This window comes from Hyla sarda, chromosome 2, assembly GCF_029499605.1.
Source record: "Hyla sarda isolate aHylSar1 chromosome 2, aHylSar1.hap1, whole genome shotgun sequence".
In the NCBI taxonomy this organism is placed as follows: domain Eukaryota; kingdom Metazoa; phylum Chordata; class Amphibia; order Anura; family Hylidae; genus Hyla; species Hyla sarda.
Genome location: NC_079190.1, coordinates 1,086,102 through 1,112,612, shown reverse-complemented (window position 1 = coordinate 1,112,612; position 26,511 = coordinate 1,086,102). Strand labels below are relative to the sequence as shown.

At 46.5% G+C, this 26,511-nt stretch overlaps 1 protein-coding gene across 2 annotated transcripts; it reads left to right on the top strand.

Moving 5' to 3' along the window:
• The first annotated feature begins 6 nt into the window (after nt 1–6).
• Nucleotides 7–26,076, top strand: RRM1 (ribonucleotide reductase catalytic subunit M1). Of its 2 annotated transcripts, none has more exons than XM_056560978.1 (19): nt 7–165; nt 2,710–2,798; nt 3,391–3,568; nt 4,924–5,024; nt 10,966–11,025; nt 12,168–12,207; nt 12,642–12,804; nt 14,692–14,833; nt 16,394–16,477; nt 16,892–17,053; nt 18,613–18,692; nt 18,788–18,989; nt 20,796–20,945; nt 21,020–21,241; nt 21,324–21,400; nt 22,810–22,945; nt 23,903–23,998; nt 25,366–25,554; nt 25,653–26,076. In XM_056560978.1, exons 2-19 carry the CDS (start codon nt 2,730–2,732, stop codon nt 25,848–25,850), a joined length of 2,349 nt encoding a protein of 782 aa, XP_056416953.1. In that variant the 5' UTR covers nt 7–165; nt 2,710–2,729; the 3' UTR covers nt 25,851–26,076. The 2 variants fall into 2 exon arrangements, with proteins under 2 accessions (XP_056416953.1, XP_056416952.1); XM_056560977.1 differs by having other exon boundaries at nt 29–182.
• The last annotated feature ends 435 nt before the right edge of the window (nt 26,077–26,511 follow it).

The window sequence follows — 26,511 nt, the reverse complement described above, 5'->3', positions numbered from 1 at the left end:
ACTGATAGCTTCCCGCTTGAAAGTGGGGCGGAGCTACAGCGCGCCCAGCCCGTGACGTCAGCCTGTCGGCTTTGGCGGGACTTTTTGTTTCCAATTCGCGCTCATTTCATTCCAGAAGAGACGAAGGAGTCGTGAGGGGAAAATCCTGTGAATCGGGGCGAAAATGTACGTGCTGAAGAGAGGTGAGACCCGGAGGAGTCTGTATACCCCCTATATTACGTCACAGGAGTCTGTATACCCCATATATTATGTCACAGGAGTCTGTATACCCCATATATTATGTCACAGGAGTCTGTATACCCCCTATATTACGTCACAGGAGTCTGTATACCCCATATATTATGTCACAGGAGTCTGTATACCCCCTATATTACGTCACAGGAGTCTGTATACCCCATATATTACGTCACAGGAGTCTGTATACCCCCTATATTACCCCACAGGAGTCTGTATACCCCCTATATTACCCCACAGGAGTCTGTATACCCCCTATATTACCCCACAGGAGTCTGTATACCCCCTATATTACCCCACAGGAGTCTATACCCCCTATATTACGTCACAGGAGTCTGTATACCCCCCTATATTATGTCACAGGAGTCTGTATACCCCCTATATTATGTCACAGGAGTCTGTATACCCCCTATATTATGTCACAGGAGTCTGTATACCCCCTATATTATGTCACAGGAGTCTGTATACCCCCTATATTATGTCACAGGAGTCTGTATACCCCCTATATTATGTCACAGGAGTCTGTATACCCCCTATATTATGTCACAGGAGTCTGTATACCCCCTATATTATGTCACAGGAGTCTGTATACCCCCTATATTATGTCACAGGAGTCTGTATACCCCCTATATTATGTCACAGGAGTCTGTATACCCCCTATATTATGTCACAGGAGTCTGTATACCCCCTATATTATGTCACAGGAGTCTGTATACCCCCTATATTATGTCACAGGAGTCTGTATACCCCCTATATTATGTCACAGGAGTCTGTATACCCCCTATATTATGTCACAGGAGTCTGTATACCCCCTATATTATGTCACAGGAGTCTGTATACCCCCTATATTATGTCACAGGAGTCTGTATACCCCCTATATTATGTCACAGGAGTCTGTATACCCCCTATATTATGTCACAGGAGTCTGTATACCCCCTATATTATGTCACAGGAGTCTGTATACCCCCTATATTATGTCACAGGAGTCTGTATACCCCCTATATTATGTCACAGGAGTCTGTATACCCCCTATATTATGTCACAGGAGTCTGTATACCCCCTATATTATGTCACAGGAGTCTGTATACCCCCTATATTATGTCACAGGAGTCTGTATACCCCCTATATTACGTCACAGGAGTCTGTATACCCCCCTATATTACCCCACAGGAGTCTGTATACCCCCCTATATTACCCCACAGGAGTCTGTATACCCCCCTATATTACCCCACAGGAGTCTGTATACCCCCCTATATTACGTCACAGGAGTCTGTATACCCCCTATATTACGTCACAGGAGTCTGTATACCCCCTATATTACGTCACAGGAGTCTGTATACCCCCTATATTACGTCACAGGAGTCTGTATACCCCCTATATTACGTCACAGGAGTCTGTATACCCCCTATATTACGTCACAGGAGTCTGTATACCCCCTATATTACGTCACAGGAGTCTGTATACCCCCTATATTACGTCACAGGAGTCTGTATACCCCCTATATTACGTCACAGGAGTCTGTATACCCCCTATATTACCCCCCACAGGAGTCTGTATACCCCCTATATTACCCCCCACAGGAGTCTGTATACCCCCTATATTACCCCCCACAGGAGTCTGTATACCCCCTATATTACCCCCCACAGGAGTCTGTATACCCCCTATATTACCCCCCACAGGAGTCTGTATACCCCCTATATTACCCCCCACAGGAGTCTGTATACCCCCTATATTACCCCCCACAGGAGGCTGTATACCCCCTATATTACCTCACAGGAGGCTGTATACCCCCTATATTACCTCACAGGAGGCTGTATACCCCCTATATTACCTCACAGGAGGCTGTATACCCCCTATATTACCTCACAGGAGGCTGTATACCCCCTATATTACCTCACAGGAGGCTGTATACCCCCTATATTACCTCACAGGAGGCTGTATACCCCCTATATTACCTCACAGGAGGCTGTATACCCCCTATATTACCTCACAGGAGGCTGTATACCCCCTATATTATGTCACAGGAGGCTGTATACCCCATATATTATGTCACAGGAGGCTGTATACCCCATATATTACCGTCACAGGAGGCTGTATACCCCCTATATTACCCCCACAGGAGGCTGTATACCCCCTATATTACCCCCACAGGAGTCTGTATACCCCCTATATTACCCCCACAGGAGTCGATATGCCCCTCCCCCCCCCCCCCCCCCATATTACCCCTCAGGAGGATATACTTCCCAGAGATCTCTTTTTCCCCTGATATCATTACACCTCACCTCCTCATCTATAATCTTGGCTCTCAATCATGGCTGCCCCCTGCACTCTGACCTTTATCCTCCAGACTGTGTATAATCCCCCTCATATATTATGCAGACAGTGTTTACTCTGTGTCCGGACCATTGCCCTGGTGTCCTCCTCCCCCAGGATTTGTTTTGTTCCTTTTTGTGAATTTCCCTTATTTCTCCTCAGATGGCCGTCAGGAGCGCGTCATGTTCGATAAGATCACGTCCCGGATCCAGAAGCTGTGCTATGGACTCAACGCAGACTTTGTGGATCCGGTGAGTGTAGAGGAGGGTGTGTGGGCGATGTTCACACTCTGCACAACCGCATCTTCTTGTTATAGCTCAGTCCTGCAGAGTGTCAATGGGCTTCTTCTACTTCTGAAGCACAGTTTCCCAACCGGGCTGCCTCCGGCTGTTGCAAAACTACAACTCCCAACATGCCCGGACAGCCTTTGGCTGTCCGGGCATGCTGGGAGTTGTAGTTTTTCAATGGCGGAAGGCACCCCAGTTGGGAAACACTGTCCTGAAGGGTAGGTATTTGATGCTGCTGCGTGTTTTCCTTCCTACTGAAATCAATGGGTGGCAAAATATGTAGCATCAAATAAGCGGTGACCCTACACTAAATGTCACTATGACGTATGTTTGCATCGGTGGTGGTCTGGATACCTAGACCCCCAGCAATCGTTAGAATGAAGGGGCAGAAGGGTGCGGTTGTACACTCGCTCACCTCTGGCGGAGTACCCCTTTAAATCCTGATCACTAATTTGTGGAGACACATTGCTAGATTGTTATTGAAAGAGCTTTATTGTCCGCCATTGTCCTACTTTGTGGAGATACGTTGCTAGATTATGACTTTGTGTATTTTCAGGCTCAGATCACAATGAAGGTGATCCAGGGGCTGTACAGCGGAGTGACCACAGTAGAGCTGGATACACTGGCAGCAGAGACCGCCGCCACCCTGACCACAAAGCACCCGGATTATGCCATCCTGGCAGCGCGTATCGCAGTCTCCAATCTGCATAAGGAAACCAAGAAAATCTTCAGCGGTGAGCAGTGCAGTCACATGATCATTTTACAGGGATAAGTGGGGAAAAAAAGGGGAGATGCAGTTCAATTTATTCAAATGGGAATTACTGCACTTGGGGAATCCTCAGTGTTAGAATTGAATCAGCCGTTCTGTGGTAGCAAATATGTCAGTAGTATTATGGGTCAGTGATTTCTGACTCCTCCTATTTATGGGTCACCAGAGCAGCCAGACAATAGGGAAAAGAGGGCGAGTGCTCGGCTGCATAGCTAGAGATATAACCAGTAGGAAGAGGATGATTGTGATTCCTGTACAATGACCCCTCGAACTAGGATGGCCCCGACATACGATAATTTCAACATGCGATGGCCTCTCGGAGGCCTTCACATGGTGAAGGCAGCATCAACATACAATCCTTCTTTTTTTTTTTTTTTTTGTGTCAGGGCCATCTCATAAACGGCTATCCGGCAGCGCAGACTGCTTGAGCCACCACCGGATAGCCGTTTACGATGCCCCGTGAGCTCCAGTGACTATCACTCACCTGTTCTCGGGGCTCCGGCGCGTCCTCTTCGGGATCCTCTGCATTGTCGGCCCTCTCCATCGACGTCATCGCGTCGATTCGCACGCCGTCCCGTCATCCAATAGGAGCGGCGTGCGTAGCGACGTGATGGTGGCGACGGAGAGCGAGGATGCCGGAAAAGCAGAGACTGTTTGGAGCGGCGGGGACAGGTGAGTACAACTTCCTATAACAGTGGTCTACAACCTGCGGACCTCCAGATGTTGCAAAACTACAACACCCAGCATGCCCGGACAGCCAAAGGCTGTCCGGGCATGCTGGGTGTTGTAGTTTTGCAACATCTGGAGGTCCGCAGGTTGTAGACCACTGTCCTATACTTTACATTGCACGGATCCCTCAACAAACGATGGTCCATTTGGAACGGATTACCATCGTATGTTGAGGGACCACTGTATAGAGCTTTATGGGGGAGATTTACATACCAAAAAAAGCTGCTTTCCTTTTTGAAAACGCTCTAAAAAAATTAGTGCTCTGGTTGCTATGGGAAACTGGTCAGCTTTCGGCTGTCCGGACACGCTGGGAGTTGTAGTTTTCCACAGCTGGAGCCACATTGGATTAGTAGGTGCCTTAGAATTGCTGCACTTGAAGCTGCTGCCATCTTCACCTGGTGCTGAGTCCTTCAGAGCTGGAGATTCTTATTCCAGAATCTCTCCTCATCCAGGGGGCACTGGAGCAGAGACCACCTCCTGTCACCATGTATTATACCAGGGGACCCTCTCCTGGTTTTCTCTCATATGGATGCAAACCCTCTAATTTGGGGTAGCCTTGCCTTATTTTACCTGCTTTTTTTATTTTCCTAGATGTGATGGAAGATCTGCATAACTATGTGAACCCCTTGAATGGCAAACACTCTCCTATGGTTTCTAAAGAGACACTGGACATTGTATTGGCCAATAAGGATGTAAGTGGTGGATAATCTTGCATTATAATTGTGTGTGTATATATCAGTGTTTTCCCAACCAGGGTGCCTCCAGCTGTTGCAAAACTGCAACTCCCAGCAGGCATGCTGGTTTGAAAACGTGTATGTATAATTTGTGTGTAGCAATAAAAAAAAAAATTGTTTAAAGGACATCTGCAGCGTTACAAACACTTATCCCCTATCCTCAAGATAGGGGATAAGTGTCTGATCGCGGGAGGTCCGAACGCTGGGGCCCCCAGCGATCTCCCGTGCAGGGGGCGTGCCAACCGCAGCATGACGTTGCAGCCGACATGCCTCCTCCATACATCTCTATGGGATAGGCAGCATTCGTGCCTCCCCGTCTCCCCCATGGAACTGTATGGGGACGTGGGAGGAGACGGGACGTCACTGTCGACCTCTAGGTCGATACTACGCGCCTTAGTGCTCACCATGAGCGCTAATGGCGGCGCCCCGTTGGGGAGATCGGGGGGGGGGGTCCCCAGCGGTCGGACCCCCCGCGATCAAACGCTTATCCCCTATCCTGTGGATAGGGGATAAGTGTAATGCCGCTGCAGTTGTCCTTTAAAGCCCATTAGGTGGGGTTTCCCAATAAAGTGTATTTTCTGGGTTGCTCTTCATTTGGGGGAGGGGTATATGCTCTTGCCACTAGGCGGAGCTGATACTTGGCTCCTCCCTGGCAGGAAATACCCGCCCACTGGTAATCAGTTCTATCTAGTGTCAGTAGGAGGCAGGTCTGGTGCTCCCCAGACCTTGTCTTCATTATTTTCTAGAGAAAGAAAGGAAGGCGCCTCATGTGCAGGATCAGTAGATCTTGCAGGTGGGGGTAGGGGACGGTGATTCCCAAGCCGCTTACCGAAGTTGGTTGTGCGCCCACACACAACAAGGTTAAGAGCAGAAGAGATATGGAAGAAGGTCCACTGCAGCCCTCCTGGGTGAGAGTAGAATCAAAAACGAATGACCAGGGAGTCAGGAGTTTGTCTGGCGCAGAGAGGAACCATCAGACAGCCAAATAAAATCAATGGATTTATTAGATGCAACGCGTTTCGATGCGCAGCTTCATCAGGCATGACAAGGGAAGGCTGGTAACAGATATATATACCTCCAGGAATTAACCATTAGAGTGCTTTTTGAAAGAGTTGTTACATAGAATTACATATCCATGTAACAATGTATGAAAAAAATATATATGTAACAACTCTTTCAAAAAGCACTCTAATGGTTAATTCCTGGAGGTATATATATCTGTTACCAGCCTTCCCTTGTCATGCCTGATGAAGCTGCGCATGCGCAGCGAAACGCGTTGCATCTAATAAATCCATTGATTTTATTTGGCTGTCTGATGGTTCCTCTCTGCGCCAGACAAACTCCTGACTCCCTGGTCATTCGTTTTTGATTCATTATTTTCTAGTAAGGGCTGTTTAGTTAGGTTTTTCCCTCCCTTTTGTTTTCTCATTTTAAGGTGGGGTTTCAGGAGCGTGACTCTATATGTTCCCCCATGTGCGACAAAGGGACACAGACATATGTATGTACTGTTAACTTTTTTGCCAACGGCCATCGCCTGGAGGCTGTACCCAGGGTCCGGGTCCCCCACTTGCCCCTGCTCGCCCTGCTATCTTAGCCCAGTATGATTCAGTGTGGCCGTAAGCTGGTTGAAGACTTCAGGGTGAGTATTTGTACGTATGTACTACAACCCCCTTCCCTTTTGCAAATTTGGGGGTCTGCTTTCTCTGCTGTGCCCAATTCCTCAGCCGCCATTACATGTGGCTGTGCTGGGTTAAACCCCTAATGGCCTCAGGTGCCTTCCTGGAGGGGGTAGTCCGGTGGACCTGCCCCCTCCCTCTTCGGGTCCCATATGTATTCTGGCCAGGCACATTTCCCTGGCTGTGTATTCCTCTATCGACCAGAGACTCTATCCTGCTGCTCCAGTTTGTCTTCTAGGGCAGCAGGTCTCTGGTCCCACGTGGCCGTCCACTTCCCCAGCCCGCTTGCTACTTTTCTTTTGTCCGGCCAGGTGCAATGTCCTGGCCGTGTTCTTTATAGGCTGACCGGAGACCTTCAGCTTCAGGCAGCGGGTCTTCGGTCCCACGTCCACTCCTTATTGCGGGCACCAGCCCGCTTACTGCTCCGTTTCCACGTGGCCGGGTGCTTCCCTGGTGAGGGAGGAACCGTCCGCGTCCTTCAACCAGTCCCCCAGCCCTTTTACTGTAAATGGCCACAGATCGTGTGGCTGGGTGATGGAGGAGGTGGCCGCATTTTTTTACAAGTTCCCTGGTCTCCCACCTGTGCTCCTTACTGTATGAGACCAGCTTCTGGGGCAGTGTTCTTCCCTGCTCGTAGGGCTGCGCTATCTGTCCGTTATAAATAAATTAATCACACACCGCTGGTGGTGTTTGCTGTCCTAGTGGCGATCAGTTATTATATTGCACCCTGGATTTTTTCCCTTGGAAATTGTCGCGCATATATTCGGTGACTTACCCCCCCCCCCCCCCAAACACGGAGTGCCATGCTGTGCCTGTCATTCCCACGGCCAAATTCCAGTCCCTCCCTACCGAGGTAAGACATTGGTTGTGCCCTTGCAAGTGTGTTTTGCATTCCTTGCGGACGCTAAGGACGCTCTGTCAGGTCTTCCGGTCACCCATGTCTCCCCATGTTGCTCCATGGTTCCCTATACAATGCACCACATACTGGTTCGCAGAGTTCCCTCCTTTACCAGGTCCCTCTCTACATGTCTGCTGCTCTCCTGGCCGACGGCTGGTAAACCACTTTCTTTGTGTGGTTCTGAATGCAGCACCCGATGTGGCCATGGTCCCTATGCCAGATAGCAGACTGTCTGCATGGTTCTCTTCTCCGCCAGGCCACCTTCCCCATTCTGGCTGCTCCTGCGGCTAAAGTCCGGTGACTCATTTTCCAGGTGACGTTCCAAAGAGTCTCTCTGTCGTTTCATTGGATCTTTTATGCCTGCCAGACTGTCTGCATGTTTCCTTTCCCACACATCCTTCGTCTCTTGCATCTGCGCAAGCAGTTCTGATGGCACCATTAGGAGATGGGATGTGGGCATTTCCTGCAGGTTCCATGGTCTCGCATAAACGGCAGCCTTCTCTGTTCCTCTTTCTATGGGTGTCTGCTTGGGGCATAGTTGTAACACACCGTTTGGTGCTTAGCTGTCTTCCATGCTGCAGGAATTTTGGATGTCTGTCTTTTTCCGCGTCTACAGTCTTTGTGCCCCACTACTATCGTGTGGTAACAATGTTGGTGTCCCAGCATATGCTGGGCCATTCTGCACGTGTAGAGCGCACCTTCCCTTTCTGTGGGCTGTACCTTGGGCCTTCCTTTGATCTTGTTTCCGACGGTTGAGCACCTCTGTTCTGGCATGGGGCATGATGGGGCAACAGTCAGTTACCACCCAACCCCCCCCAAAATGCTGCCAGGTATCCTTTCTGGGCTCCTGTGTGGGATGGTTCAGAGGCTGGCCCTGTTGCCTTAGAATACGACCAGGATGGCTCCATCCCATTGACACCCTTCTTTTCCAGGGTTTCCCTACGTTGTGGTGTTCCTCTCAATGCTTTGGTTACTGTTGGGGTGTGTACTTCTTCCATTCGTAGTCATGTCTTTGTATCTTTGCCCAGCATCAGTGTCCAGATTTCCGATCTCTTTGGGGGGGAGCACAAATTAGCGCCTCCATTCCTTGATATGTTGTTCCTGGGGACTACATCCACCCGGTTCTTTGCCCCCTTGCTTTTTGGGCGGCATTTCCCTGCTCCTATAGTCCCTGGCACATTTGACCATCCCCTTTCCACAGGGGGTATGGGCATCAGGGAGCTTGGCATGGTCTGGGCCTGATTTTCATTGCGAGCACCCCTGGTTTTCCCTTCCTATATAGGTGGGGTACCTGGCTGGGCCCTTGTTTTTTTGCTGAGAGCAATAGACTGAGCTGTGCACTTTTGCAGCCTGGTTATCTACTGCTGCTCATACAGCCTTGGGCACTCTCTTCTGGTGGAGTTTTTGCGATCTTGTATGGCTTGGCGACAGCTGGTCTAGCACAGTCTGTTTGGGCCCTGCCATTACTCTTCTCCTCCCTCGTTGCAATCTCCCTGGAGGGGTTTGATCCTCCTTCCCTTTGTCAGTGTCAGCTGTGCTACATTGACTCTAGTCTTCTGGACTAACCTTACTGTTGTACTCCTTCCATTCCTGACGGGATATTGCTTCCGTCCGCCCAGACCGCTGGGGTTCATGTCTGTCTCCTTTTTGTGGACACTATCCTAGTATGCTGTGGCATGCCTCCTTTTCTACTTCGGCCCTTCTGGTTCTTTGGGCCTTTAGTGATGGTTGAGGTCTCGGGAATGTGTAGCGCTCCTGCCCAGACTTCTCAGTGATCCCATTGTGGGGTGGTCTTTCTGTACTGCACTTCTTGTCTCTACACGGAAGTTTGTCTCCTGGAGCATTTCTTGGCTGTTGGGTTTATGACCCTTCAAGTGTGAGTCTTCCAGGCGACGCAGGGGCCTCCGATTCCCATGTCAGTCGCTCTGGGTTCCGGGATGCTCCTTTTCAGGATCTTCTGCTCCTTTTTGGTCATTTTTCCTTCCGTGTATGTCTTCCAAGTGTCTAGGGAACCTCCAGTTCCCATATCTGTCTCTCCGGTGTTCGAAGATGCTCCTTTTCAGGGCGTTACTTTTTTGGCTGTTATTACTTAGTCTCCTCCTTTGGGGTCCATGTACTCCCGAGATGGAGGGCGTTTTGGTCATTCGGATTACACCAGTCTAGCTGATTTAGCCTTCCTGGTGCTCTTTGCGGTCCCCTGGGACAAGGGTTTTGGGTCTCCAGATGTTCAGGTCATCGATCTTATGCACCAGGCCTCTCTTGAGCCGGTTTCTGTCTTTTTTCCAGTGGTTTTCTTGTTTCCACCTTTTTGTGCTCCCCTTCTGCTCAGGCGTACGCTGTTCTCCCTGGCGCCTTTCTGCCATGTTCTCTTGAATCGGTTGATCCTGGATCGGGTTCTTTTTTTCCATTTTTGTTAACCAGTCGGACTAGCCCTCTGTTTGGTTCTGGGTTCCTACTTCCTTCCAGGATGGTTCTGGCCCAGCTGGCTTCCTAGTTGACTTTTTCTTGTCTCTCTATATGGACCATAGGTTTAGTCTCTGCAGAGGACGGTCCTTTCCATGGCGTCCTAGTCCATCTCCAGGGATGGGGGACATTCCGGGAGCTCAGTTTCTGGACCGTTGTCTGGTCCGCAGACCTTACAGAAGAGTGGGTTTGGGCTCTGGACTGATTCCCTTTCTAGTGGTTATTTTTGCCACCCTAAGGGACTGCTTTGGTACGTCCCATCTGCATAGGTGTCCCCCCAATGAAGAGTGACCGAGAAATGGAGATTTTCTCATAGCCTTCATTGGGGAACACTGCACCCACCCTTATTTTTATTTTTTCGAATTATCTTTTCTGGTTCTTTATCCGTGATTCTTTTCTAGGGTCCTTCAGACATATGTCCTTGTTGGCTTCTCCCATTGCTTTGTGATAAAACTGATTTCCTCACTGCAGGTGGGCGGGTATATCCAAGGAGGAGCCCACTTTTTTTCCTAGTATCTGCACCCCCTAGTGGCAAGAGCATATACCCATCAGTAAGGTGTCCCCCAATGAAGGGTACGAGAGATTTTAGAGTACAAAATCTCCTTATTGCTGGACATGTCACAACTCCATCCCATAAGTTATGTTACATGTTCTAAGGCAGCATTTTCCAGCCAGGGTGTCTGAAGCTGTTGCAAAACTACAACTCCCAGCATGCCCGGATATGCTGGGAGTTGTAGTTTTACAACAGCTGGAGACACACCAGTTGTTAAACACTGTCCTAAGGCTTTGTTAAAGTACTCTCCTCCTTACTGCCTAATGGATTCCCTCCTCCAGATATTTATCATGTCTTTGTTTTCCACAGCGTCTCAACTCCGCCATCATTTATGACAGAGACTTCTCCTATAACTTCTTTGGATTTAAGGTAAGTACGGAGAGAGCCCCAGCACTAAACAGTGTGATGTCTAGGGCTGGGCGATACACCGGTTCATACCGAATACCAAAACTTTTGGGCTGCACGATATGAATTTTCCCCCCATACCACAATACCTGTTTGGCCCCTCCCCCTTGGGAATGAATTCTCAGCCCAGCGCTGCGCTGTCCCCACATCGGGGAACTAATCATATGTGACCCGCCAGCGCTGTTCTGCCCCCCAATTATCAGCCCAGCGGGGTACTACTCGCATGTCACCTTCAAGCACTGCTCTCCTCCTCTTTGTTGGGGGCCGCTGATGGAACTCACTGTATGCCACTGGTCTCCAACCTGCGGCTATCCGGGCATGCTGGGAGTTGTAGTTTTGCAACAGCTGGAGTTCTGCAGGTTTGAGACAACTGCTGTATGCTGTATCCCTATGCCCGGGCTGCAAAAGATAAAAATAGACTGTAACTTACCTACGTCTGCCTTACGCTGGGGATTGGAACGTCTGACAGCCGTCAGCCCATCACCAGCCGCAGCGATGTCCCGCCCCGGCCAGTGATAGGCTGAGCTCCCTGTCATGTAAGGAGCCGGCCAGAGCTCCTTACATGACAGTGAGCTCAGCCTATCACTGGCCGGGGCGGGACATTGCTGCGGCTGGTGATGGGCTGACGGCTGTCTGACGTTCCCGTCCCCAGCGTGTGGGTAAGTTAAAGTTTATTTTCTGTATCTTTTGCAGCCCGGGCATAGGTATACAGCGTACAGCAGTGGTCTCGAACCTGCGGACCTCCAGCTGTTGCAAAACTACAACTCCCAACATGCCCGGACAGTCCGGGCATGCTGGGAGTTTTATTTTTGCAACAGCTAGAGGTCTGCAGGTTGTAGACCACTGGCGTACAGTATAGAGTTCCATCGCCAGCAGCCCCCAACAAGGAGGAGGGCGGCAGTGCTTGCAGGTGACATGTGAGTAGTATCCCGCTGGGCTGATTGGGGGGGAGCAGAACAGCGCTGGCGGGTTACATGATTGGGGGGGGGGGGGCGGGGTAGAAATACCGTGGAACCGCCATAAGTTAAAAAATATCGTGATACACATTTGGTCATACCGCCCAGCCCTAGATGTGTCTCCACTGACTCTTGTGCGTCTCTTTTTAGACACTGGAGCGCTCCTATTTACTGAAGATTAATGGAAAAGGTAAATAACATTTCTTGTGTAAGATCCTTATCCTCTAACAATGCAGCTGGAGTTACTTGTTCTCTATTACCAATGGCAAATATAGGGTGAGGGCAATCCCCAACGAACTAACCCTAATGTATTACCATTGTCCAACATGATGTTCTATAATGCAGAGCTAATGGTGCCCTCTATTCTTTTCCTTTGTACTATAGAGCAGTAGCTTTTCTCTATAGTAAAATATCCAGGTTGTTCGCAGGGTTTTCATTCTTTGAAATTGCTGATGTAGCCGGTGTGTTATGGATAATCTAGACAGCGTTATACATATTACTCAAAAAACACACACATGGCTGCACATCCACAACTTGTACAGTGATCTAATTGCTTCTCATCATAATTCCAAAGACCAACATTTTGTACAGATTACAATGTTATCATGTGTTCTCTTCCTGCAGTGGCTGAACGTCCCCAGCACATGCTCATGAGGGTTTCTGTAGGAATTCATAAAAATGATATAGATGCAGCAATAGAGACATACGACCTCCTGTCCGAAAGATGGTTCACCCACGCGTCTCCCACTCTGTTCAATGCTGGCACCAACAGGCCCCAACTCTCCAGGTTTGTGTTTTGTGGGTGACCCAAATGCTTTTTATATTTGTCTGACTAGTTCTCTGTAGTAACTCAACGCTCCTTTAGGGATAAACTCCTCAGGGTTCACCCTAAAGACTCCCCCCAAAGAAAGATTCATAAAACTATCCTTGCTCCTGACTAGAGTTGAGCGAACTTACAGTAAATTGGCTCATGGCGAACTTCGCAGGTCCGCTGTTGATTACTTTAGTCTGGGTAAATTAGTTCAGCTTTTCAAGGGCTCCAGTTGCCTGGAAAAGGTGTATACAGACCTAGGAGACCTAAGACTGTCATCCCAGACTTTTCCAGGCAACCAGAATCCTTGGAAAGCTGAACAAATTTACCCAGGCTAAAGTAATAAACAGCTGAGCTGTGAGCCAATTTACTGTAAGTTCGCTCAACTCTACTCCTGACGTTTCGCCAGTTACACTGGCTTTCTCAAAGGCGTGAGGCATGCTTCTTACCTTTTGAGACAGTTTTTTATTTTAATTTTTTGTCTCCCATAGGGGGCTAAAACTTGAAATCTTTTGAATGTATATACTGATCAATGCTATGCCATAGAATTGATCAGTGCTATCGGGGCTCTGCTGCTCCAGCCTGCATAGCAGGCTGGGAGCAGCGGATTGCCGATTGGACAGCGAGAAGGCAGGGTAAGGACCCTCCCACGGTCCTCTCAGCTGATTGGGATATCATGGTTTCACAGTCATGGTCTCGATCAGCTCCGCAGAGCTGTCTGAATACTTTTACTTGCGGTTTAGACGCCGCAATCAACTTTGCCTGGTCCTGGCCGCTTGGGTCCTGGCCGCTGATGGCAGTCAGGACCCACCGGGTATGAAGTGTGCTCAGCTGTGAGCTTGCTTCAAACCCCAGGAACGGGATGTGGGCGTACAGGTATGCCCTCCGTCCTTAAGAACCGGGATGCGAGGGTGTACCTGTATGCCATCTGTCCCCAACAGGTTAAATGGCGATCACAGGTGCCTGTATGAACTGCACCCTGCACATAAAATATTTCAAGATGGAATATTAGTCTATTGCAGTGGTTCTTAACATGGGGTACAAGTATCCCCAGGGGTACTTAGCAGTTCTATAAAAATTAAATCAGTAATTGCATTCACTGGTTACTGGTCTGGACCGCTTTGAAAGAAATGGTCGGCTGACGTCACTGCACCGAGGAGCAGGAGGACAGCAAAGGGGAAGCGCGGGCACTAGGCGGCTGTGGGCAGGAACTACCATCAGCTTTGTTGCTCCAATGTCCCTGCAGACCAGGGACCTACTGCTCTGAGCCATGAAAATAGGTCCCCAGACAAGAGGAGCAGTGGAGCAACAAAGAGGGACAGTATGGTGACCTACAAATATAAATGGGGCAGTATGGTGGCCTACAACTATATATGGGGGCGGTTTGGGGGCTTACAGCTATATTTGGGGGCACAGAGGGGCCTAACAACTTTATGGGATGCAAAGCGGGTTCTATTACTGTGTATGACAATAAACGGGGAGTTTCTAAATATGTGGGGACTGTACTGCAGAAAGGAGCCTAAAATGTTTGTTTGGCTGGTTCTGTGGAGACATCTTGTATGGGAGAAATCTTATTGGCAGTCTAGGCCAGATAGAGAAGAAAAGAAAACAACTCCGGTTGGAGAAGACGTCATCTGTAAATGGGGGGACTGGAAAGATAGAGGGAGGAACAAGGGGGCCTGTTATAGAGGAAGGTAAAGCATATGAATACTATAAACATAACAAAATGTCTCTAATATGGGGCAACAATTTTTTTTTGGGAATGGGCTGTCAAAGGGTACATAGGCAAAAAAGTTGAGAACCACTGGTCTATTGGGATCTATTATGTGGAAGTCATCTTACCGGATTTACTTATCTTTCTAGCTGTTTCCTGCTCTGCATGAAGGATGACAGCATTGAGGGAATCTATGACACTCTGAAGCAATGTGCTCTGATTTCTAAGTCTGCCGGAGGGATTGGTTTGGCCGTCAGCTGTATCCGAGCCACTGGAAGTTACATTGCAGGGGTAAGTGTTGTCTGCTGGGCGCCTCTATACAGATTGGTTGGCTTTGGATTTTTGGGTGGCAGTGTACTGTGGAAACTGCCCACGGACACTGATAGTACTTGGCAACAGGGCATCCTGTAACTTGTAGTCACACACGGTCTGTTTTGTGCTGTTGTATGAACAGCTGTAGTTGGGATAGGCACAGTCATGTGGTTAGCTTAGCATTAAATTGGCGTTCTGCCAATATGACGTTGCTTTGCAATGACATTTCTTTGTTTTCCACCCGATTGTGGCTGCATGATATATTGCAATTGCATTGCGATTTTTCATATGGTTGGGAAATATTGCATTTACCTGCAGCAAATTCAAATTGAGTCAGTGGTCTCCAGCAATGGTGCCTCCAGTGGTTGCAAAACTACAACTCCCAGCATGCCCGGACAGCCTTTGGCTGTCCGAGCATGCCGGGAGTTGTAGTTAAGCAACAGCTGGAGGCACTCTGGTATGAAAACACTGTCCTTAGTAATGTCCCATGGAAAAAGATAAAAAAAAAAAATAATAATCCTGATGCTCTTCTGGCCCCAGTCCCCATAGGTCTGCCATAACTCCCATTCTCCTCTGTGTGGTACCAGTGTCTTCCTTTCCCACTCAGCCAATCGGTGCCCGCAGCCATGTTGTCAGGCCAGTGATCGGCTGAGCAGGAAAGATCTGCAAGTCCCATAAGACACCGGGCCGCATGCATAATGATGGATCTGCTGCAGACCTATGGGGGACTGGGGCTAGGTAAGCATCAGGTGTTTTTTTTTTTTTTTTTTTTATCCCCCCCCCCCCACCCTGCACATTATTAATGGGGATGTGTGATGTGGGGGGTGTGGATATGAAATGGGATAGACGTGAAATGAATAGAAGTGCAGTGTCTATGCACAACATTAATGGAGGAGATGCGACAAGGGGGAAGATGTGAATCGCATATCGAAATCTCAGTATTTACCTATTATAATCGCAATCCTTTCCCCCAAATCGTGCAGCTTTACCCCCAATAGAAGCTATTTATATTGCGTTTTGATCCTACTAAAAGTTGGCTCAGTCCTTGTTTGTTCATTCTTGCCCCTGGATATGTCCTGCAGTTTATCTAAACCCGGCTGAGCATGTGTGCGTTTGAGCAATAATTTTCACACATACACGTTGCAGCGTGCCGTATTGTCTGCTAGAGTAATAGGAAATGGAGAATGTAGCATCAATGAGGGTCACCAGGGACCGGTAATGTCATTTAAAGGGGTGCTCGGAGCTGTAGCACTTTATACAAACAGCAGTCAGTGGTGTCATGTTAGACTAGGATCCTTTTCATGCCATGCCCGTGTCCTCTGCCGGCCTCTGCTCCCAGTCTGGTTGACATTAGGTAGTGTGTGTGTGTGTGTGTGTGGCGCTTCATAGACAGACTGGCAAAGGAGCAGTGGCATGACGGCATGGTGGGTATTGGTGAGGAGTTATCTTTTGGTTTTATGGTTATCAACCATATGCTGAGATGAAGATTATTTTATTATATTTTTATTTTGTTTGTTTTAAATTTTTTTGTATTTTTAGACGAATGGCAATTCCAATGGCCTTGTTCCCATGTTACGTGTTTACAATAACACCGCTCGCTATGTGGATCAAGGAGGAAATAAGGTTTGTGCCTAGGTGTTTTTATTTTTTAAGAATGATGAATTTAAATGCTGCGTAATGTGACATCAGCGTTTCCCAACCAGGGTGCCTCCAGCTGTTGCAAAACTACTACTCCCAGCATGCCTGGACAGCCAAAGGCTGTCCGGGCATGTTGGGAGTTGTAGTTTTGCAACAGCTGGAGGCACCCTGGTTTGGAAAGTTACACAATGGACAAAAACTTAACGCAGAATACGAACGTCTTGCAGACAGTTTTCTGCAAAGTGTGAAATAGCGAAATGTACGTTCGAGCGTCTCCTTGGTTATACTATGTTTTTGCTTTTGTTTTCTATATAACTGGTTACTTAGACACACAGTTGATTTTGTTATAGGACAGTTTATAAATAATAAGACTGACTTCTTCTTGCGTTTTGTCTTCAGAGGCCGGGTGCGTTTGCCATCTACCTAGAGCCATGGCACTTCGATGTATTTGAGTTCTTGGACCTGAAGAAGAATACTGGAAAGGAGGAGCAGAGAGCGAGAGATCTGTTCTTTGCTTTGTGGATTCCAGATCTCTTCATGAAACGAGTGGAATCTAATGCGGTAAGAGAAATTCCGTAGAGGACTATAGACGGACAGGAGTTGTTTCACTGCTGTCTTATGCCCTCTCCTAAGGTTCTATTCACATATGTTACGGTCTCAAACTGTTACCCTCCAGATGTTGCAAAAATTTGACTCCCAGCATCCCCAGACAGCCATTGTGTGTTGACACATTCATCAGTAAACCCTTTAGGTCATGGGGCTTTTATGGAGCTACATAGAGGGCTTGGATCTGGCCCTCCTGGATGCGTTCAGCAGTGGAGGGGTGTTAATAGCTGCTGGATGTTTTAACTGTTTAAAGGTGCATGCACACCACGTTTTTGCTATACAGTTCCCCTATACGGTTTCAAGTAAAAAATCGTACGGAAACGTATAGAAAATCATATTCATTGACTTAGCATTGTAAACCGTATGTCACACGCATCATCCGGTTTTGTCTGATTTGCATCTTATACGGTTTTGTCCTTTATTTTTTATTTTTTTTGGGTCCAGGTGAAAAATCATATTAAACCGTATACTTTTTATTTAACATGGGAGTCAATGGGAACCGTATGTGCGTTCGGTTCCATCCGCTTTGCACCATCCGTTTTTGACTTTGCATAGTTTTTTGTTTTGTTTTCTTGGAATTTCAAGCAAGTGAAACTTTATTCAAAATGGAATGAAAAGTTAAAAACGTATACGTTTTTTTTTTTTTTTCTTATAAAAAAAAAAGATGCAACCGGACATTTTTTCAAACCTTATATGGGTTGTAATTTGTACACACATTTTGATACAGTTTAGTCCGGTTTTGAGGAATCAGTTCATGGGAAACCTGATATGGGAATTGTACTGCAAAAACGTGGAGTGCATGCACACGAACTGCTACTGCCCATGCAAACAGTGGCAATTAAACATTCATTTGGTTGTGCAGTGGCTCGATTGGCTCCATATAGCACGTTGTACTAGGCCTCCAATGTAGTGCAGTAATAGTGCCAATCTAACTGATCAGTGCAATAGAAGAATACTATTCAGTATGAGCAATCCAAGGATTGTTTATAATATTTAAAAGAAAAACTACCACAAGAGGACATACTTTAAAAAAAAGTTGCCCCTCTAATTTAAAGCTAATTTCAGGAAGTATTACTTTTACTGAGAGAGTAGTGGATGCATGGAATAGTCTTCCTGCAGAAGTGGTCACTGCAAATACAGTGAGGGAGTTTAAACATGGGATAAGCATAAGGCTATCCTTCATATAAGATAGGTATAAGGCTATCCTTCATATAAGATAGGGATAAGGATCTATTTATGGAGAGTTGAAAGGGTTATAGGGGAAAACAATGCAAAAATTGGCCACGTCATTAAAGGGGTACTCCGCTGCTCAGTTTGGAAAAACTGTTCTGAACGCTGAAGCCGGCAGCTTGTGACATCATAGCCTCGCTCCCTCATGTTGTCACGCCCCACCCCCTCAATGCAAGTCTATGGACAGCCTTGCTTTATTTACAGTATATAGAACCCTTTTTATTTATTTATTTATTTTTTTCCTCCCCACTTGCGCTTTATTTATCTGTCTTGTCACTTTGTAGGATTGGTCACTGATGTGTCCCCATGAGTGTCCAGGTCTGGAGGAAGTTTGGGGAGAGAAGTTTGAAGAGCTCTATGAAAGGTGCGACCTGACTACAAATTTCAGTAGTATTTCTGAGAATCGTATGTGGCTTATTACTTACTGAGGTGAAATCACTTTACATGTTTGTGCTGCAGGTACGAGAAAGAGGGTCGGGCCCGTAAAGTAGTGAAATCCCAACAGCTGTGGTACGCCATTATGGAATCTCAGACAGAGACTGGAACACCTTATATGCTCTACAAGGATTCGTGTAACCGGAAGAGCAACCAGCAAAATCTTGGTACCATTAAATGCAGTAACCTATGTACAGAGATTGTGGAATACACCAGCGAGAATGAGGTGAGGAGCTGGTGGACGGTGTGAGGTTTTATACATCAGCGGTTATGTAGATACTTACAGATTATCGGCACAGTGTGGGAGAGTGAACACCTGTGCTGAAGAACATTGGAGCAGTTACCCAATCCGTCCTACATATTTCAAAGACCATTCTTAAAATAAAACCTAGGATCTGGTTGCTTTAGGTAAATGCACCGCGGTTCCATTGCACAAGTTTTCATAAATCCCACCAATGTGCAGATAGTTGTGAGCAGCGTGGCTGGAAGTGGGGGTGGTGTATAGTCTCTTGTCCTTCTCTACTGTAAGGACCCCCAGGACAAATGCAAAGGGGGTCTGCATGAAAACATAACCATGATATATGGTTTGATGTTGCTGCCCCTTTATTTTGCATTTGTCATCTGAGAATTTTCCGTTAGTTCGTAACTACAGATACCTCGGGTGGCTGGCAGGCAGTTACTTACTCCCTTCTAGGATTGGCTGCAGCGCCTGTGTGGGCACCGGACAGGTAACTGCATTCAAGATCCACCCACCCTCTCCTATTTTCTTATTTTACCATTTCTTTCACGATGTTTAGCGGGGGTTAGTCGCCTGTATATTTAGCAGGTGGACATATATATTTATATTGCTATTTATATTTTATATATTAATTATACTTTAAATAAACATCGCAGCCTTTTTCACCACAAATCAGTTGTAGGTCTTTATTACTGGTTACTCTTACATGTAAACAATTGGTTCTATATGTTCATGCAGGGTTATCTGGATGTTATGTACAATAACAAAGGAGGATCCTGCAACTCACCGCATGTTCAAGCCACAGCATATGGAGATGAGGGCGTAAGACGGGAGCCTCAGAGGCTACAACCGGTAGTTTTGTGCAGATGCACTTCTTGAGGCCGGAAGAAGTGCATCTGCCTGAAACTACCGGTTGTAGCCTCTGAGGGTCCCGTCTTAGGGGGCATTCACACCGTTTTTGCAATACAGTGCCCGTATAAGTTTACAATGTGAAAACCATGTGGAACCGTATTGAAAACCCATATGCATTGACTCTCCAATGAAAACTGTATGCCAAGGTTACAGTTTAACAGTTTTGTTCCCCCCCCAAAAAAAAAAACCATAGCCTACCACTGTTTTTGGTCCGGGTGAAAAACCGTATTAAACCATATAAGATTTTTTTTTTTTTTTTTTTTTTAAATGAGTCAATGGGAACCGTACAGTTCTGTCCGCTTTGCACCATACAGTTTTTCACTTTGCACAGTTTTTTTTCCTTGGAATTTCAATGAAAATCAAATGAAATTTTATTCATAATGGAGTGAAGTTAAAAACCTATAAGTTTTTTTTTTTTTTTTTTTTTTCTTAAAAACAAACTGATGCAACCGGACATCATTTTTCGAACCATATACGGGCTAAAATTTGTACACACGTTTTTGATAGTTTAGTCCGGTTTTGAGGAATCCGTTCATCAAAAACGTGATACAGGAACTGTATTGTAAAAACGTGGTGTGAATGCAGCCTTATTTCCTGATCTCCAGGCAGGTCTCCATATACTGTGGCTTGAACATGCGGTGAGTTGCAGGATCCTCCTTTGTTGTTGTACATTTCAGGATTGCTATTCTCATTTCCTAGCACTGCTGCATTCCCACTATATATTATTTGGGCTGCGATTCTCTGGGACTTTCATTTTGTTACATTTGTGATATACTTAGGGTTTTTTGCCATGTGCCTCCCTTCCATTTTTTTTTATTTTATTTTTTTTATTCATGTGATCTATTTGGATGTTACCTTTTTACTATGTACCCTCTTTTGTAGGTTGCTGTGTGTAACTTGGCGTCCCTCGCTCTGAACATGTACGTGACCCCTAAGGGAACCTATGATTTTGACAAGCTGTCGAAAGTTACCCAAGTCATAGTCAGGAACCTGAACAAGATAATTGATATCAACTTCTATCCAATCCCAGAGGTAAGCACTTTAGCCTCCAGGTTCTCTGTGTAGTTTATAGCGAGCGGAGATGTCATCCCTTTATTTTGTTCCAGGCTGAATACTCAAACAAGAGGCACCGGCCCATTGGGATCGGAGTGCAGGGCCTGGCGGATGCGTTCATCCTGATGAGATATCCCTTTGAGAGCTCAGAAGCCCAGTTACTAAACAAACAGATCTTTGAGACCATTTACTATGCAGCTCTGGAGGCCAGCTGTGAACTCGCCAAAGAGTGTGGCCCCTACGAAACATACCAGGGGTCTCCAGTTAGTAAAGGGGTGAGGAATGATTACTACATTGCAGCTTGCAGCCCCAGTTTTATTCTTGCACAAGGCTGAATTTTGTATTTTCTTTGTACAGATCTTACAGCATGATATGTGGGATGTGAGCCCTACAGACCTGTGGAACTGGCAGAAACTAAAAGAGAACATCGCCAAGTAAGTGGAACGTAGTCTACTGTGCAGTCAGATGCAAGATGTTCCTTGTAGTCATAAGTAATGGCTTAAAGTGAGTGGTCATGTAAAGCAGAATAATCACAAAGGGCATAAAACGCCCATACAATGCACAAAAATAGAAGAGCAGATGAGCACTCGCAAAGTCCAATGCAAACGGGATCACTTTAATAAAAGAGGTATAAAATACATGGACGCCAGAGATGTCAGTAGTTAATCGTTTCGTATACTACATGGTCTGATGAATTATACCCAGTATACAAAACAGCTAGAACTACTAGTGATGAGCGGCAGGGGCCGTATTCAAATTCGCAAGATTTCGCGAATATATTGACTATTATTCGTCCTATGTTTGCGAAATTCGCATATTCACTATGTTCGCATAAAAATTTTCATGTAAAAAAACAAATATCCGTCATTACGAATATATAGCACTATATTCTAAATATACGCAAAATCGTGAAGTGCTGATATTTGCGACAAATAGTTAATTACTAATATTCGTGCTCAACACGTAGCTACTGGCGTCCATGTCCCCCTGCGGACACATGTATGTTATACTGCTATTTTATTAGTCATCCCCTTTTGCATCGGACTTGGTGAGTGACATCCGGGATATGAAAACTTATCCCCTATCCTAAGGATAAGTTTGAGTGCGGGGGTTCGACCGCTGGGCCCTCCTGCAATCACCCATACAGGACCCCGGCACTTAGCGGCAAAGGGGCGTGTCCGACCACCGCATGACGCTGCAACTTGCACGCCCCCCTCAATACATCTCTGTGGGAGCTGCAAATGGCGCTGCATTCGGCAGTCTCCGGCTCTGCCATAGAGATGTATTGAGGGGGCGTGTCGGCCGCCATGTCATGCAGTGGTTGAAGCATGCTATTTCTGCAAAGGGCCTTTACGGGAGATCGCGGAGGGCCTCAGTGGTTGGACAGCCAAAGGCTGTCCGGGCATGCAGGGAGTTGTACTTTTACAACAGCTGGAGGCACACCTGTTAGGAAACACTGCTATAGGGGATAAGATTTCATATCCCGGAGTTCTCCTTGTTAAATGTAAGTTAATCTGTATAAAAATTGATTGCGTTCTGTCCTGATGCACGGTCCTGTAGACTGTTCCCTGTGACGGAACTTCCGACCAGGGATTGAATTACACCGGAAGATCGCACATGATCAATTTTTTGCCAGAAAAGTCCCATTAGTTAATGGAATCTTGAATTTTGGCATTTATTTCCACACAAAATGGCACCAATTAAGCATCACTTCTCCATTTACCATGGATCAAAAAGGGCATGGAATTCACCTATATGCTCTCTGGATTCCGTAGTGTGAATGAGCCCTTAGTGATGAGACCTACAATAGGAGCACATATTATCTTTGCTTTTATCCCTACAGGTACGGCGTTAGGAACAGCCTGCTCTTGGCTCCGATGCCTACAGCTTCCACTGCGCAAATTCTGGGAAACAATGAGTCCATCGAACCGTACACCAGCAACATCTACACACGCAGAGTCTTATCTGGGGAGTTCCAGGTAAGGATGTCCCGATACCAATTTTTTTAACATGAAGTTGGAGTACCAATCCTTTTATTTTTTATTTTTTTTATAGTCCCCATAGTGCACTGTTACACTCAATCTGTTGATTGCATAAACTGATCAATGATATGCCATAGCATAGCTTTGATCAGTGTTATCAGTGCTCCTTTACTAATGCCTGCCATGGCTAGCAGCAGTAAAGGAGCGACGATTGGATGGCACAGAGCAGGATAAGGCACCTCTGGCCGTCCTCACAGCTGATCGGGACACCGCAATGTCACTGTGGTGATCCCGATCAGCATCCCTGAGCGAACAGTCAGGGATGGAAAAAAAAGCAGCGTCCGACGGACCCCATTGACAGGGACCTGCTGTTGCCCGATGCGACGGCTGTCAAACCCCCCCCACAAAAAATTATTATAATTTTGACGTCCGTTCTTGACCGGAGAGCAGTGGCGGTGTGAAAGTAGTCTAGGGGGTATTCGAGCCCCTAAAAAGTTATTCCCTATCCTGTGGATAAGGGGATAAGGGTCTGATCACAGGTGCTACCATAAGTCTTATCTCGAGCAGGGTTTTTCCCAACCAATGTGCCTCCAGCTGTTTCAAAACTACAACTCCCAGCATGCCCGGACAGCCTTTGGCTGTCCGGGCTTGCTGGGAGTTGTAGTTTTGTAAGAGCTGGAGGTGCACTGGTTGGGAAATGCTGCTTTAGAGCGAGGCCCTGACTCTCCCTGCTGTATAGTGTTATCACCACATGCTCCATCCATTGTCTGTGATTTGCCTGTGAATACATGAGATGGGTCTTCTATTATATATGTTGACAGCAGTACGAAGCGTTGGCGCTACAGGTTGCAAATGACAAGCCTGAAGAAGAAAAAAAAACTACTTGGTTGCCATCTTGTGTGGTAAGACTCTTAAGTGTCAACACTGTTTCTCAGCCTATATTTCTGTCTTTAGATTGTGAACCCGCACTTGCTGAAGGATCTTACAGAAAGAGGTCTATGGAATGAAGAGATGAAGAATCAGATCATTTCTTGTAATGGATCTATTCAGGTAAATCCAGATTCTTGGGTTCAGCAATAAACTTAAGGTTTGTAAGGCCTTAAGACTGTTCTTTCTGGATTTTCGGGAAGACGAGACAGACATGGTTTATGGCAATGAACGGGAACCTGTCGTGACTTTTCATGCTGCTTGAACCAGGAGTCTTCTCCCTGCCCCACCAGTCTTGATGGATCTTAGTCTAAGGGGGTCCGATCGGGAGACCTTGGGGGCCTTTCAACTGGCCCACGACGACCAATCCACTTTCCAGGAAACTGTTCATCTAGGAATGCTTGGACCTGGCACGTTCCCTGAGTTTTTCCAACAAGATGGTGACCACCACATTATGGGTGTCAGGTCCGAGCATTCCTAGATGAACAGTTTCCTGGAAAGTGGATTGGTCGTCGTGGGCCAGTTGAATGGCCCCCAAGGTCTACCGATCGGACCCCCTTAGACTTTTATCTTTCGGGTCATCTGAAGGCAATTGTCTATGCTGTGAAGATACGAGATGTGCAGCACCTGAAACTATGGATACTGGAAGCCTGTGCTAGCATTTCTCCTGCGGTGTATATAGTAGTATATAGCAGTGTATACTGGAAGCCTGTGCTAGCATTTCTCCTGCGGTGTATATAGTAGTATATAGCAGTGTATACGGATACTGGAAGCCTGTGCTAGCATTTCTCCTGCGGTGTATATAGCAGTGTATACGGATACTGGAAGCCTGTGCTAGCATTTCCCCTGCGGTGTATATAGTAGTATATAGCAGTATATAGAGAAGAGGGTTGCATTGACAATCCAACACAATGGGCAGCACATTGAACACATTTTATCAGTGGTCAAAACTTGTAAATAACTCAGGAAAGAATAGTTATGTTAAAACCAAGCACATCATTGTTTTTCTTGTGAATTTCCCAATAAGTTTGTCACATGACCCTCTTCCTATTGAAAAACAAAAGTTGGATTCAAAATGGCCAACTTCAAAATGGCCGCCATGGACACCACCCATCTTGAAAAGTTCCCCCCTCACAAATACTAATGTGCCACAAACAGGAAGTTATCACCAACCATTCCCATTTTATTAAGGTGTATCCATAGAAATGGCGCACCCTGTATATTTTCTGGTTTCGCCATAGATTTTGTGGTAAAATGATTGATGTCATTACAAACTAAAATTGGTGGTGCAAAAAAGCCCTCGTATAGGTCTATAGGTGTAAAATTGAGTGTTCTGATTTTTAGAAGGTGAGGAGTAAAAAATGGCCCAGTTTTTAAGGGGTTAAAGTGGCTGTCTTTGTTAGTGAACCCTTCTGCGTTATTCTCTTGTATAAATCTGCAGTTTTTTGGACTCTGCAGAATGGATTTAATTTAATGACTTTGCGTTTTAGAGCATCGCCGAGATCCCTGATGATGTAAAAGCACTCTACAAAACAGTGTGGGAGATTTCTCAGAAGACCATCATAAAGATGGCGGCTGACAGAGGAGCCTTCATCGATCAGAGTCAGTCTTTGAACATCCATTTAGCAGAACCAAACTATGGCAAGCTGACCAGCATGCACTTCTATGGCTGGAAGCAGGTAGGTCGTGTGTGTGTGTGTGTGTGTGTATGTATAGATGTGTGTGAGGTCGGTTTGTATTGAACTTCTTTTTACCCTTGCGGTTTGTTTCTTCATAGGGACTGAAAACTGGCATGTACTATCTGCGCACGCGGCCGGCTGCCAACCCCATCCAGTTCACACTAAACAAGGAAAAGCTTAAAGAAAAAGGAAGCGTCGCAAAGGAGGAAGAGAAAACAGAAGAGAAGGAGCGCAATAAAGCCGCCATGGTGTGTTCCCTAGAAAACCGTGATGACTGTCTCATGTGCGGTTCCTAGAGGAGAACGCGGATCCTGCTCTTACAATAAACAGACTTTAGGCTGCTTATGACTGGACTGTCCATGTAAAGCCTTATCCCATACGCACATAGTCAGCAGGTCTATCAGGTTGGGCCTTGTAGATCAGTACCTGGAGGTCAAGAAAGGGGTCGTCACTCCGCTCTGTCATTCTCATGCACTAGAAACTAATGAATTGATCTTTTTTTTTCTACAAAAGGTCTTCAGAGTGTTTATTTGCTTCTTGTGTGATTCTCCGACATGAACAAGTAACCAGTGTTGTGTACAGTAATGGCGGTTCATTGGCTGATGTCTTAGGGCTTGTTCAGGCTTTAAATCGGAATATGTGCAAAAAGGTACAGCCTGGCTTACTCCAGGGCTGCAAGATTCAGGGAAAATATACGATTGAGATTATAGAGGTAAATATTACGACTGCGGTATAACAAAGGGTAAAATCCCACAGTTTCATGTTCAATTCTCAAATTTCATTTTTCCCCCAAATGCACATTTCTCTATCGGCTCCATTGGGGGACACAGTGGGTGTATCTTGCTGTCTCTAGGAGGTGTGACGCTATGGTGATAAAAAAAAAAGTCAGCTCCTCCCAGCAGGATACACCCGCCTTCAGGCTCTGAGCTAGTCGGTTTAAGCTTAGTGTCTTAAGGA